Source organism: Juglans regia, chromosome 15 (genome assembly GCF_001411555.2).
Source record: "Juglans regia cultivar Chandler chromosome 15, Walnut 2.0, whole genome shotgun sequence".
Lineage (NCBI taxonomy): Eukaryota > Viridiplantae > Streptophyta > Magnoliopsida > Fagales > Juglandaceae > Juglans > Juglans regia.
The window spans coordinates 9,522,459-9,537,381 of record NC_049915.1 but is presented as its reverse complement, the minus strand read 5'-3'; the positions used below and the strand labels follow the sequence as shown (position 1 = coordinate 9,537,381).

The 14,923-nt window shown below is 35.1% G+C and overlaps 2 protein-coding genes across 4 annotated transcripts; both read right to left on the bottom strand.

Annotated features, from left to right (window-relative positions):
• Window positions 1–15: 15 nt before the first annotated feature.
• On the bottom strand, window positions 16–3,229 carry LOC109020093 (endonuclease 2). Of its 3 annotated transcripts, none has more exons than XM_019002501.2 (10): window positions 2,981–3,229; window positions 2,720–2,891; window positions 2,080–2,178; window positions 1,886–1,941; window positions 1,252–1,335; window positions 1,071–1,163; window positions 867–973; window positions 672–754; window positions 409–482; window positions 209–322 (listed from the first exon to the last, which is right to left on the bottom strand). In XM_019002501.2, the coding sequence occupies exons 1-9, from the start codon at window positions 3,161–3,163 to the stop codon at window positions 430–432; spliced, it is 930 nt and encodes a 309-aa protein (XP_018858046.1). In that variant the 5' UTR covers window positions 3,164–3,229; the 3' UTR covers window positions 209–322; window positions 409–429. The 3 variants fall into 3 exon arrangements, with proteins under 3 accessions (XP_018858051.1, XP_018858046.1, XP_018858056.1); XM_019002511.2 differs by having other exon boundaries at window positions 906–973; window positions 2,981–3,227; XM_019002506.2 differs by lacking the exon at window positions 672–754 and having other exon boundaries at window positions 16–322; window positions 906–973; window positions 2,981–3,205.
• A 9,460-nt stretch (window positions 3,230–12,689) lies between these two features.
• LOC109020083 lies at window positions 12,690–13,967 on the bottom strand. Its single transcript, XM_019002490.2, has one exon. It carries the CDS (start codon window positions 13,831–13,833, stop codon window positions 12,877–12,879), a length of 957 nt encoding a protein of 318 aa, XP_018858035.1. The 5' UTR covers window positions 13,834–13,967; the 3' UTR covers window positions 12,690–12,876.
• Between the last annotated feature and the right edge of the window lie 956 nt (window positions 13,968–14,923).

The window sequence follows — 14,923 nt, the reverse complement described above, 5'->3', positions numbered from 1 at the left end:
AAGAAAGCAGCCTTTAAAGTTACTTTTAATCAAGTGTGAAAATAAATGTGTGGAGCAGCAGCTTTACAAAGGAAAAAGAGTGCTAGATGACTGGAATAATGATAATTTATACATTCAGAAGCAATGGCTAGAACCTAGTTTAAGCGATAGTGGCAGATCACTACTGTGGTATAAAACATCAGCCATGCTGTATATAATCCAATGAAGTATAGAAGAAACTAGTACTATCACTTGAAATAATGGTTGAGAATGGCCGCCAACCGAACTCCAGCTTGCGCCAGCCGCATGTTGACTACTGGTAAACGGGAGAGGAAATATTCATCTGCAATTAGCTTTCATGTTATTCATGTATGCAGAAGGGCGAACCAACATGCACAACTATTGAGCTCATAAGCATTCATTTCTTACCTTCTAAAACTGAACCTTCAGTCACACCTTTGTATGCCCAGTCACAGGCTGCTTTGATGCCTTCAGATGCATATCTGCAGAAAAATAACTAGAATAAGCTTTGTATATAACAGTCACATGGATTATGGTACGGATGGACGGTGATCAAGAAATGATTAATATACGATCTAAGCGTAAGTTTCTAAAGAGAGATTTTAAAATAAAATGATCAACGACTAAAGTTGCAAAACTACTGAAGTGAGTGATAGAAACAACAGCAATACCAGTTTCATGAACATGTTGAGATAGGATAAGTGGCAATAAAGGATAGGAAACAATGTGTCCATTTGTGCAAATGAAGATAAGGCTGCAGCAATGGAAAAGGCAGGGAAAGCCGAAATGAGGGGTAATTGAAGGGAAAGATGACCTTCATGAAGAAGAGGTGGAATTAGGTTCATAAGAACTCTAAAAATTACCACCTTAGATATTCAACTAATGAATGTGGTTGTGAAACATACACGTTTGCACATGTTGTATCAGTATAACTGCAGCGCTCCCATCTCTTAACTTGATCTGCCCATTCAGTCTGCAGTCGAAACAAATACAGGTTAATGATAAGATGAAACAACATGAAGGACTTAAAAAGTATTAAAACAGTCAATCAAAAGCAGAAAACAAGCAACCGTAATATTTGTCTGAATTGCATCGATCATGTCATTGATATTTGAATCGTAGAACCTTTCTTGTGCTGTCTCTATTATGTTGTTGTCCCATATCTGTATGCATTAAAATGATGGCATAGCTCATGTCTATAAGCACAGCTCTTTTTCAAAAAGCGGATGAAGTTGGCAACACCAGACTCACATGGTGAAGATTTTGCTTTCTTGTATACCAATGAACCTCAATCGTATTCCCTCCCTTGTCTGAAGCAAAACCAGCGTGTAGAGGCTGCGGTAAACAAGTACTGTAGTGGTTAAGAATGCATAAAAGATCAAGTTGGTGAGTAATTATTAGATAGTCCCGAAGTACGTAGACACGATACTCTCATCTTGGCGTGGCTTAAATGAGGTATGAGTGAGTTCGATGTTGTGGTGTATAATGAGTATAGTGTAATTCATATTCCAGGACCAGGACTACCTAATAATTTTCCCAAGTTGCTGATGAAAACATAGCACATCCAGAAGCATATTTATGTGGATTTTGAGATATGGTTTTTGTTAAGATATAAAATAAATAATAAAATCTACATCTTCTCATCAGTTTAAACTTTTGGGACAAGTGGTGATTTCACATGGTATCAGAGTAGAGTTCTTGAGTTTGAATCCTGACTCTACACCCTATCATATTTAATTAAATATTCCACTTGTTGGGCCTATTCATTAAGGAAAAGTCTAGCCCACAAGTGAGGGGAGTGTTAAGATATAAAATAAATAATAAAATTTACCTCTTCCTATCAACTTAAACTTTTGGGACAAGTGATGATTTCACAGTTTCATACCTGATGAATGTCTCCCATAAAATGGGAGTAAAATAGAAGTGCCTCTGTAAGGTTGTCTGAAACAATTTGGCCAGCATAGTTGCATTAATGAACAGAACAACCAGAAAAGCAGCACTTTACTATAGTGAACGTAAGCAAAGAAGTGATTAGAACTCTAAATATGTTAGTTTTTGGTCTGTGAAATGAACACGAACTCTGCCGATTTCTGTCAATGGTTAACAACTGCTGCGTGTAATTTTTGACTGCCCCTGCAACGCATCTACCCTCCTCTTCACTTTCATCCTTGCAATCCCCTGAACATTAGTTTGACCGTTTAGTACCACACGACATTAGCCTACTTGGCGTGGCTAATTATCACATGTCAAAGCTTAACATGTCTTTAAACCATATAAATCACATTTTCATAGAAATTGATTACTAGATAATCATACAGTTTTCGGCCTTTCAATTCTCGAAAGAGTTCTACTACTTATAAGTCGGTATTAAAAGAATCACTTATTGCGGGATCTATTACAATCATAAAAGAAATTAAAGTACGAATAGTAGAAATACAATAGCTGATTTGCAAGATAAATTTTAAATTATACTACGTGAATGGTACGTGGTGTAAAAACTTTCAAATAGAATTATTCTTTTACGAACTACCATGGGTCTCTGCCCATATTTAAGAGGTTTATGTCATGCTAAATTAGTTTTCCTTAAACTCTTACAGTTTCTTCTAAGCAGGATAACAGTTATGAATTATGATATTGATATCTTCCCTCCCCACAACCCAGACAAAGAAAGAAGGAAAAGAAAGGAGAATTGGGGCAGCCATAGAGAACAGAAACTTACTCTTGAAGTTGTAGTTGCAAACATCAGGGGTGTTCACATAATGGAGGGATCTTGACCAGGGATACCTAAACTTGACCCCATCTGCCCATGAACACACACTTCCCAAGTCATTCTCTGCAGATTTTGGAAGCAACTCTTCCACTATCTCTGCTGCTGCCTTGTTCAAGCGTGACTGTCCATTTCCACACATAAATACAGAAACAACAGAAATATTGCAGAGAGAAAGGACGAGAGAGAGAGAGAGAGAAGATGGTTAAGTACCTGAGCAATTGTGCAAACTATGTAATGCCCATCAATGCCCCAACCATCAATGGCGGCTGGGAATAGAAGCATCAGTGATACAAGAGCTAAGATCTGGATTCTGCAGCACTTCATCTTCCTGTTCTTAAAAACCATCAAAATTGCTACAACTGCACGAGGATGGCCTTTCTCTTGCACTTTCATATATAAAGGTAAAGAACCCACAAAGGAAACTACAACATAGGATGGGATGGTGTGAACGGTATGAATAATTCACCAGTTTTAACTTTTGCGGCCACCCATAACGTCTTTGTCATAAGGAAATCATTTTAGTGTTCCTTTCGCAAATAGTGGATTGATTAAAATTCATTAAAGCGTCCCTCCAAATTCTATGATTTAATTGGAATTTTGAGAAACAGAGTCTACAATAGTTAATTTTCTTGTGCCATAATGTCAAAATCCAGTGTAAGGAATCTACGTTAAATTCTGAGTTTGAATCAAAAGAATTCTTTGAACGTTGAAAGACCTAAAACAAATTTAATAATATTACTATTTCACAAATTTATTTTTAATAAAGTGATATAATTACGCTAATTGGTTAAAAATAAGTTGTAAAATTATTTTTTATTAATTTAAAATTATTTTTTAATTTTTTTAATAAACTACGTGGGACCAACAAGGAGACAAAGTGATTGGTATAAATAAGTTGGCACAATAGCAATTCTCTAAATAAAATAAAACACTAGAAATCCAACATGGATCAAACCCGTAAATCAAGCCATATATAATGATAACATATAACAGTTGTTTTTTTTTTTTTTATGCGACATATAGCACTTGTTAAATATCTTCTTTAATGGTATAATAATCTCAAAACTATAGAGTTTTGCGACACAACGGCCTTCACCATATTTCACACTCCATATTTTTTTTTAATTTTTTAATTTTTTAATATTAAATTTTTTTTTTTAGTTTATTTTTTTTAAATTATTTCAAATTTTCTATTCATTATTCATATAATAAATATTTGATAAAAAAAAAAATAATAAAAATTAAAAAAATGTGGAGTGAGTAGTATGAGGAGGTTGTGAAGATTTTTTGAAAACCATATATCAACGTTTTTTGAGTTTCGAACTCCGTACATTTATTTTGAAAGTTAGAGATTATGTCAATCAGACTATAGGTATTTTACAATCTCAAAACGTTTGATGAAGTCAATATTTCATTCAAAAATAAATAATTCAGAATCCACGATTTTCACTATCCATTTTTTCACCTATAAAATGGGGAAGTACTTGAAACCCGAAAAAAAAAAATAATAATAAAAAATAAAAGACTCTTATAAGAATTTCTTACCAAAATTGCAATCCTTTTCTTCAGGAGAACGTACGCCTTTTTTGGTTATTTGGCCTCGCCCTTTCTTATGATCTTGTGTCCATATTTATATAGCCGTTCGGAGGCTTTTGAAGCAAGTGTAAAGTCGTGTTAATAGACTAAAAAAATATCCCTACAAATTCACTCGAGATTGATATCAAATCTACGTAGCATGTACGGGAAAGGGCATTGTACAATATTATATATATCATCATATATTTCAATGAAATATACGAAATTAAATTAATAACTTCGTGTATCATACGTCAATATTTATATGAACTAAAGTTAAATTATATCTACGTGTGTCATACGGATGACAAAAATCCCTGATCAGCTTGATGTTTGACGGCCTTTAGGGGCTACTAGAAGTTTGAAGTTTAAATACATTTTTTTAACAAAAATTTTATATGTAGTTATTTTTATATATATTTGTATATTTTATTAATGTGATTGGTTGCATACTTTTTTTTAATATAAAATAACTATTTTAATCAATCATATCAGTAGAGTGTGCAAGGAGTACGCAAAAGTGACTGTATGTAGCATAATTCTAAAAAAAAAAAAAATTTCAAGTATGTCCTTTATTTATTCATTTTTTTCAAAGTGATTGTACGACACTTACACACTCACGACTGTAACTTCTCTATTTAAATAAGTTATTTGTTTGTTTTGAAAAAACTATTTATCTTATTAAATGAAAGATATATATATATATACTAGCAATAGTAAACGTGCAAAGCACGTTTGCCACATCTGTGCAATTCCGAATCCATCTATTCCATAATTTCCAGCCAACTGATTACAGCTTCGAGGATACCTCCCAAGTGATTCTCATACAGAGCACCAATATTCCATTGTAACGATCTGAGGAAAGATCTAGTCATATTTATGCTTATACTTTAACCATTCCAGAGCATTACATAAGGATTTTATTTTTCAATGCACATCTTTTAAATTAATAGACAACACATTCAATTTACCGACTATATGCAACACAACCATATCAACGGACAATGTCTGGCTTGCATGTCTCTAACCAAATTAAAGCCATGAACATCTTAACCAAAGAATGTGTGCATACCTAATCATGGATTTTGGACACCAAATCCTGTAACATAAAAACCCTCAACTAAAGTCGGCTCTTGAAGGATAAGTAGTAATTAAATAAATGAAAGATCATTTTAAACACCATCCACTTATCACCCACAAGGACATATTGGTATTTATTACCTTTCATTTGCAGCACCTAGTTAGATTGATGGCAGTTCCTCTAAATCATAAGCTAGCTTCCTAAATGCTTCGAATTCTTCTAAAACCTGTTTATTATCTCTCTGAACCAATAAAACTACGTGAGCAATATGAACTCCAAATAGTCCATAGATGAAATCACCCAAAGGAGAATCAGTAGCATATGGTCCAAAAGGAGAGGGTTATAACAAAATCATATTGCATCCACCTAGGAAAACTTCTTGAAAGAAGGGCGATGTATTGCTCCATTGCTACCTCCGGACTCATATTACCAAGCCGTTGCCAAGCATTCCTTGCATAATGTAATTAGTGCTACATCAATTAAATGACATCAAGTGCATTATATGCCCCACAATCAGAATCAAATTGAAGGGCCAAAAATTTATTGGGATGACTACAAATCAAGCTATATACACTGGAAGGGAAGGCCTTAATGTGGTGGTATGGCATCAAGTCCATTTATGTCGATACTTAGTTTCTTCTCCACCCCTCCAACATCCCGAAGAAACACACACACTGAAACACCCTTTCCTCAAAAAGGAAAGGGAAAAAACCCCTTTCTAGCGCCAATCATCTATAAGAAAGGATTTTTGAATTTGGTAGATACTACAAAATAGAAAGTAGTGGCACTCGACGAAAACTTGGCAACCATAATTAAATAAGGCAGCTGTAAAGTAGATAATTACCACTTAGTGCGAGCAGAGAGCTTCAATGCCATTGGTTGGGGTTCATGGCAAGGCCCTTGGGTGGCAATCTTGTGAAGCCCATATAACTGCGCCTCCGCATCACTGCCAAGACTCGAAGCTCGACCAGCAGTACTGGTAGATCCCGCAAGCACCACCCCGGCGCCAAAGACCTTTTCCAATTCGGTCCTTTCGATCCCCTCCCATTCATCCTCCAAATCAAACACTTTGTCCTTGAACTCATCATCCCCTCTTTTGTCGAATTCACATCCCTCGTCGAATCCACCTCGCTCTTAACCGATCTAACTCAATTCTGTAAAGCTTTTTCCCCTTAGAACTTTCATCCACCAAGCTTTCCCTGCACTCTCCCACACAGCAACGTTCTGATACCTCTTCAATATGTTTCTCTCCCCTAATGTCCCTTCTCTGTTGACTCAAACCCTTCGTTGACAAATTCTTGAACATCCAATTTGTCCTGAACCAGTTCAGTTTCTTTTTATCAGTTTTTTCAACCAACCGGAATCTTCTCTCGATTTGGAGCATAAGCTCCTCAAGCATAACCCATATTCCGTTCGCATCCCTACGTGATGTCAACGTAGAGGTGCAGTTTTTGTCACCGGCAGAAGCTGCATAGAGGAGCTTGGAGAGGAGGAAACAGAGAGTCAGAGAAAGAGAAACTGTCAAGAAGAGTTAAAACAAAAGCTCCATGGGAAAGCTTTGTGAGATGGAGAAAAAGGATTGAAGATCAGAGACTGATTTCGACGAGGAAGAGATTAGAAAAGGGTGGAGATATTGCAGAGCAGAGCAAAGTATATTATGCTATGCACGGTTACTATTCATTACTGTTTATGTGATAGATACTTTTAAGTATAAGGAAGATATATATATATATATATATATATATAGAAGTCATGTATTGGGGCCCAATCATCACCCAAAAAACATATACGAGGTGGAATTTGAAAGAGTTTGAGAAATGATATCGAATATAGTCTAATCCCATTTTGGCCATCGGGAGATGATCATTGTAAAAGACGCGCTGCGTGCACTAGGTTTGATTGCGTCGGGTAATGGTTGAAGAACTCCAATCTTTTGCATTCTTGGATGGCAAGGGGTAAAGGTAAAGCTACTTGGGCTAGCTAGGGGTATTGGGCCAATACCTACATTTTGCCTGCCCGGCAATCCCACCCAGGACTCGCATAGCACGGGCAGGGAGCCCACTCACACCAAGTAGGAGAGCGGTTAGTTCAGACAAAAAAAATATGGGGGCGGGTGCCGGGTGTGGATCCCCACCACCCGCCGGTATATACATTATATATATTTATATATATATATATATAATATTATATTATATTGTTTTAGAAAACATTATTCTAAACGACATCTATTAGAGTGTTTAAAAACTCCCTACAACGGCTTCGTTTTTCCTTCGTATTGGAGGCCCCCTCCCCCACTTTTCCCCCTTCTCCCAACCACTTGGGCTGGTTTGGAGTGAGACAAAACACAAAATACAAAATTTTCATATTATCTTATCTCATTATTACATATTTTTTAAATTTTCATATAAAATATAATAAACAATCCAATTTTTTCAAATCTCAATTAAATTTTTTCAAATTTCAAAATAATAATAATATTAAAAAATAATATTTTAAACTTTCATTTAAAACAAAAAATTCTCATCTCATCCTCCAAAAATTCTACATCGTCTCTCTCTGTCTCACATCTCACTCCGCCATTGCCATTATCGTCACCATTAGAGTAGGCTACTCTCTCAAGTATCGTCTTCCACTCTCCAATGTCAACTATAAGTATCTCAAACCTTTTGTGTTGGAAATTGGAGGTTGAGAATATTTTGAATGGAGTATGAGATTAGCTAGTGCTGTGATTATGTAAAGTTAAATTTATTTGATTGGAAGTGTTTTTCAAAACCTAAAATGTTTGTATGATTATGTGACTTTGTGATTATGTGTGATTTTAAAAACCTAAAATCCTTGATACTTTGCATTTTGTTAAGTGTTTGATAATTTGATACGTTCAATTGATAATGGTGATTATACTAGTGTCGATGATGATAATACATTTCTAAGTCCAAACCCTAGCACTAGTGTTATATGTCCCCTTCACCTACCCTTACTTGAACACATATGGGTCCACCAAAGAAAAAAGATCTCTATCGCGTGGGACCATTTTACAAAATTAGAGGGTAGAGACCCTATTGACCTACAAGCACAATGTAACTATTTTGGTATTATTCATGGTTGTCACTATAAATGACATGACACTTCCCAATGAAAATTTATATAGAAGAACAATGCAAGAAGAGTCTTAAAAGATGTATCGAAATTAAAAAAAATCAAAAACGATTGGAGACTAGACATAAAAAAGTAGCGAATGGGTGTAGTGGCAATACATCGAACAAGTTTGTGAAGTTTAATCCGGATAGGTGTAACTTCTATGATCATAATTAACAAGCTACCAATTAGATTTGTGGAGGGTTACAAGCCTACTCTAAAGACTTGGATCCTAGGTTTAACATTCATTCTCATAACAAGGTGGTGAAGGATGTTCTTAAAGTATATGGACTTCAGAAGGATTTGTTAAGTAATTTATTTTAAGGGTCAAAGAGTTTGCTTCACCACTGATATCGGTGCAGAATTTGAAATACATTTGTCTAACTGCTCATCTTTTAGATGGTGATTGAAAGTTGCATAAAAATATTCTTAGATTTTGTTTAATTGACATTCACAAAGGTGATACCATTGCTACAATAGTGTTGGTGTCGCTCCTTCCATCGCACCCTTTAAAGTCATATGCTTTTTAGAAAACTCTCTTTGGATGTAAGGGTAAACACTTAACAATCATAAAATTGAGATTTTGGCTTTTATCCAATGTCTTTTAAACTTGAGAGGGGGGTGGGGGGGAAGGGTTGTCAGTTGTATCTCTGACGTCCGTTTGACTTCAGATATGTTTGAATAGAAGACCTTCAATCTCGTCTATCCATTTGCTCTCTGTCTTTGGTATAATGATAGAGACCGACGGGAACATATCATGCATGTCCTCTACATGCATGACATGTTGTATCTCTGACAACATGTCAGAGGGGGGTAGGGGGAAGGGTTGTCAGTTTCTGACGTCCGTTTGACTTCAGATATGTTTGAATAGAAGACCTTCAATCTCGTCTATCCATTTGCTCTCTGTCTTTGGTATAATGACAGATACCGACAGGAACATGTCATGCATGTCCTCTATAGTTTGCCTTCTGTGAAATCTCACAGTCCGTCCTCAAATGAGGGTCTCCCACATGGTGTTAGACCATACCTCTGAGATTATATGATATGGCATATAGGTTTGTAATATTTTTTCCAAAGGCTCACTACAGACATAACATCTATTTTGGAATATGGGTATCTGCATACAACACTTGCCGCCTCTGAGCACCTTTGTGTTATCTTGGAGAGCTCTCATGTCCTTGTACGTTCAATATAGTGTTTGCTCGCCTGGTACAGGGTGAAAAATCCATTTTCACCCTGTGTTGGACTGTGTCAGCTAGGCTTTTTACAACGTGCTGCTAGCCTTACTTTTAGATTGGTCGTATGTTGCCCGCCTAGTTTCCTCTTCTTCCCCAACCCTTCATCCTCGGGAAGAGATCTCCTCCTTTGTTTCAATGAAGTCCTCACATCAATATCTTCCATTTCTAGCGCCGCCGCTTCCTTCCCAAACAACCACAAGAGCTTCACCTCTATCGTTACGTAAAAGAACTCCAATCCCGAAAGCTTTAGAAGAGCTGAACAAGGCATTATTAAAGTTAAGTTTGATTTTACCTTGTGATAGTGATTTCCAAATGAGCAAACTTAACAAGCTTGTGACTCTTGATAGTGTTTTAGCGTTCAACATATACAAGGCAATTATCAATAACTTCCTTAATTACATAATCTAGGTTTTGATATAATATGAGGTTTCTATATTTTTGTATATCTATGAAATGGCAAGGAAAGTAGGGACTATTTCCATCAAGAAATGCTTGAACTATAAAGGGTTTTCATAAAAGTAAGAGTACTGCTACGGGTCCCGAATTCGGGACCCAAAAAATGTCTCGAATAGTGTAAATTTTTTTTTCCTTTTTTTTCATGTATTTTTTTAATCATCATAAACATTTAAAAAAAAAAAATTCACAACATTATTAAAAAATATTTTTTTAATCATTTAGTAAAAAAAAAAAAAAAAATCCCATTTGGGACATTTTTTGGGTCTCAAATTCAGGACCCAAATCATTTTTCTAAAAATAAACTCACAAGCTGATGAGATTTGATGTAATGTGTTAGATTGTAAAATTATTTTTATTATAAAATAGATATAACGTATCATATGAAATTATATCAACTCGTTAGTATACTTTGTGCTTCTCATTTCCATATAATCAACTCCCATTAATTGCCAAACCATAACATCATACCTCCAGAAAGGTTGCACCTAGGGGTGACAATATGTGATACGACCCGTTAATCCAATACGAACACGACATGATAAAAACATGTTAGGGTTTAGCCTTAACGGGTTCGGGTCAAAATGGGTTGACCCGTTACGACACGATTGCTTAACGGGTCACTAACGGGTCAACCCGTTATGACCCGTTAAGAAAATTAAATTTACCTTTATACCCTTAGACCTAAAAGGCAAGGAGGACGCTCCACTTCATTCTTCAAGTTCTAAATTTGTAGATCTGTGTTTAATTTTTTATTATATTTGGGATTGTAACATTAATATATTTACATTGTATGTTTTGTTTATTATATTTGGGATGTAATTTTAATAATGAATATTATTACAAATTGTGTGGATCATATTTGTTTGGATTGTAATTTTAGACTTGTAATTAGTTTTTTTTTTTTTTTTTTTATATATATTATTTAAATTTAAATATTTATATAAAATCAATTAAGTTAAATGAGTCGTGTCGTTTTGTATCGTATCTGTTCAACCCATTAAGAGCATTCTCATTGGGTTGGGCAAATGCATCTTCAAAATTTAGCCAATATCACATTTTTTTACATTTGCTTATTCCATTTAAATTCAATCCCCACATTGAATTAGCCATTCACTTTCTATATAATACTAAAATATTATTATTTTAATAATTAATTAATTAAATTTATTTTTATCACATTTTATAGTTCTACCAATTAAATGTTAATAATAATTATATTCTAGTTAAATTAATATTAAAAAAAGTATTATTAAATGTTAATAATAATTATATTCTAAATGTTAAATGTTAATTATATTCTAATTAATTTAATTTGTTTGCTTGAAGTGAGAAATTAGTATTTTAATATTTGGAGAACCAATTATGGTTCTCTATATTTGGCCAATGACTGTAGCAAAAATGTAAATTATTTTGAAGATGGTCAATCCAATGTAGAGTTTTTTTATACAAGTTATCTAAATTTTAGATAATTTTCTCATTTGGCCAAGCCAATGAGAATGCTCTACGTAAATGGGTTGAAAAGAAACGGGTCGTGTCGTGTCGTGTTGCGTCGTGACAATTTATTTCTTATTCATTAACAGATCATAACGGGTCGTGTCAACTCGTTATCTTACCGTGTCGTGTTCGGATTTAAAATTTTGACACGAAATTATTAACGGGTCATGTTTGTATTAACCCATTAAGTATAATGTACATACCTTGATACAATATGAACACGATCCGTTAACATGATTTGACACTCTTAATTACACCCAAATTGTATCGATCATCCCAAATTTGTTAAATAGCTGGAACCTATAAATATTGCACGACTACTCTCGTCAAGTTCTTTTCTTACATTGATCACATGCCCATTGGAAATAATTCCTCTCATTGTCAGATTCTGTTTGGTAGGCACGTTTTCAATTTTCAAGCAAAACTCTATACTTTATTAGGTAACACCTATAACATAAGTCTATTTAGGTGATTTCGTGGTAATTGGAGTTCTAAAGAACCTAAATTAAATTCAAAGTCTCCTCGTTACCATTAGCGGAAAAGGTCATCGTAATTGTTTTTTAATCATTTTAAAAAAATTATAATATTATTAAAAAATACATTCTTAATGACTAAATAAAATAAAAAAATATCAGACCATTTCACAAGACGGAACTTTCGATATCTCTCTCATTTTCCTTTATCTTAAAATACCTCTCTTTTTCACCGACAATTGAATTGAAGTATTAAGAAATTAAAACTTATTTTATAGTCTCGGGATGCGGATACTCTTACCGTATTATAACATTTTGTATAAAAAAAATATTTATGTAAATATAAATTTTAATTGATAAAATAGTTTTGATAAGTTGAGAATACCACGTATTAGTATTTGAAAATATTTTATATTTTAATAATCTAATTTATTATATTGTCATATAAATAAAACTAACTCAAATGGTTTGATTAATGAATTATTTTCATTTTTTTTTTCAATTGTTCCTTAAAAGGAAAAAGTGCTATTAATGTTGAGTCGCCATCTTTGCGACCGAATACAGAGAAATTAAATAAATAAAAAATAAAAATAACTAAATGCTAAGGAAAATAAAATTTATTCACATATTTTCTAATTAGACGTAACGTGCAGGTCAGTTACTTTCACCACGTGGTTGCTCGTCCTCGATAAAAACGGCGTCGTCCGCGTCCCACCAGGAATCCATGTCAGACGCAGTTACATTTGTTAACGGTGAGCTTACGTTCCTCATGTCACCAACGGTTAGGTCACCGCTGGCATCATCCCTGACGTAGACCTTCTCGACGCCGCCACATCCGATACCGACGATCTTTCCCAGCTGGGGCCGCCACTCGGCAAATATCGCCGGTATCCGACGACGGAGGCGCGCGTCCCAAACCCCCAAAGATACGTCGCCGGACCCGCTCGTCCTCCTCGCCGCCACGATTACAGGCGCTGATGTGGAGGCAGCCGCCGGTGTCCCTCCCCAGAGGGAGACGATTCTCTGATCTCTGTTGGTTTGGTACACGGAGAACACACTGGAATAGGATTCATCGCCGGCGGTGCCGTCATCAACAAAGTCTAACCCCAAGCCTAGTTTGTCCCACAGCTTAACAACGCTCCTGCCGCCGGTCAAGTCCGCCCACGAGAACCCACGCCGGAGCTTTGGTTTAGGATTCTCCCCGTGGCTTTCCACATAACGACCCGAACCGCCTGCCACCCGGAAATCATCATCCATGGGTTGGAACCGATGCAATTTGGGTTCGTCGTCGTCATCGCTGTCTTCTTCTTCGTCATCCAAATAAGAAGACGACAACGAACAAGTTTCGTCCTCGCTGTCTGAATAATCGTCGACGACAAATTTCAGAAGAGGCTCCGAAGCTATAGAATTCACTCTCTTGATTTTGACAATGAAAGCCTTGATTCCGTTCACCAGGGTGCCAAAAGATGCGACGATCGCAAGAATCAAGGCGCCCAATTTCCAAAAGCTGGAGGCTTCGAACCCAGAAACCGAAAGAACCCGAGAAAGCAATGAAGGATTCTGCATCGACAGCTCGAACTCACTTAGCCTGTTGATCACTGGGATTTCCATGGCAACCAAATTTCCGATTTCCGACACAGTTAGCTTAGCAAAAAAAGGATTGAATCGTCAGAAGGAAGTTTTTTGGAATGAGATTGGGAAAGTAGAGAGGTAGGTGAAGAAGAAAGGAGGAGGAGGATTTGAAGGAAGAGGAGGTTGGGCTTTTAAAGACACAAGATAATTGGAAAAAGAGTAAAAAGTACAGAAAGGTGACGTGGATGATAAAATTTGGGACACGTCAGAAAAGGTTTCATGCTTTTCATAACGAAGAGAGGGAGGATGGGGTCGAGAGACGAGACGGCTGCGTCAGCATCTAGACGACAGGCATATTAGAGTATAATATAAATTAATAATGTAGTGGTCCTTATGATTTTTGTGAGGTTTTTGGAGCAGTTGGATGAGGCTTTTATAAGGACATCCGACAGAGACATTGAGGTTGTAAATCCTCTAATGTTCGAAGAGGTAGGCCGTGCTCGCCCGCTCTCAAATTTTGTGGTGCTCATTGCGTTTGGTTCTACCAGACGGCTGCTGATACGCTTCCTCTAGGAATGTAATCGATACGGTCTGGTTTGATTCGATTTTAGATAAAATTACGATCGAACTGGTATGTATCGATTTTGTATTTTTCAAAATCGATTACGCACCGATTATCCTCCTAAATCGATATTTCTGATTTTACCGGTTTCCGGTCCGATCCGATCCGATCTGATCCGATTTTTTTTTTAAATATAAGTTTCACAATTAATCATTAAAAATTTGTTTATAAAAAAAAAAAAAACTGATTTAAAAAAAACTGTTTCATACTTTTATTAATATATTAAACTATATAATAATTTTAATATTAGACTATTGATATAGTTATAAGTTATGTATTAGTATTAGTTATAAACTTTTAGCGATTTAGTATTAACATTTTATTTAATAATTTATAAATTATAATAAGAAATTATTTCATATATGAATATATATAATTATATATATTATGTATAAAAATTTCACATAAAAATTTATAATTATACATTATATATAAAACTTATATATATATTAATATTTAATATATATAAAATATTTTGTATAAAACTTATATATAAAAATATTATTT

What these genes read in the sequence shown, in the direction of transcription:
- LOC109020093 (XM_019002501.2), bottom strand. Translation starts at nt 3,163, where the DNA reads ATGAAAGTGCAAGAGAAAGGCCATCCTCGTGCAGTTGTAGCAATTTTG. An exon ending in TAGTTTGCACAATTGCTCAG is followed by an intron (nt 2,892 to 2,980) that starts GTACTTAACCAT and finishes GGAAATGGACAG; the next exon opens with TCACGCTTGAACAAGGCAGC. An exon ending in TTGCAACTACAACTTCAAGA is followed by an intron (nt 2,179 to 2,719) that starts GTAAGTTTCTGT and finishes ACTAATGTTCAG; the next exon opens with GGGATTGCAAGGATGAAAGT.
- LOC109020083 (XM_019002490.2), bottom strand. Translation starts at nt 13,833, where the DNA reads ATGGAAATCCCAGTGATCAACAGGCTAAGTGAGTTCGAGCTGTCGATG.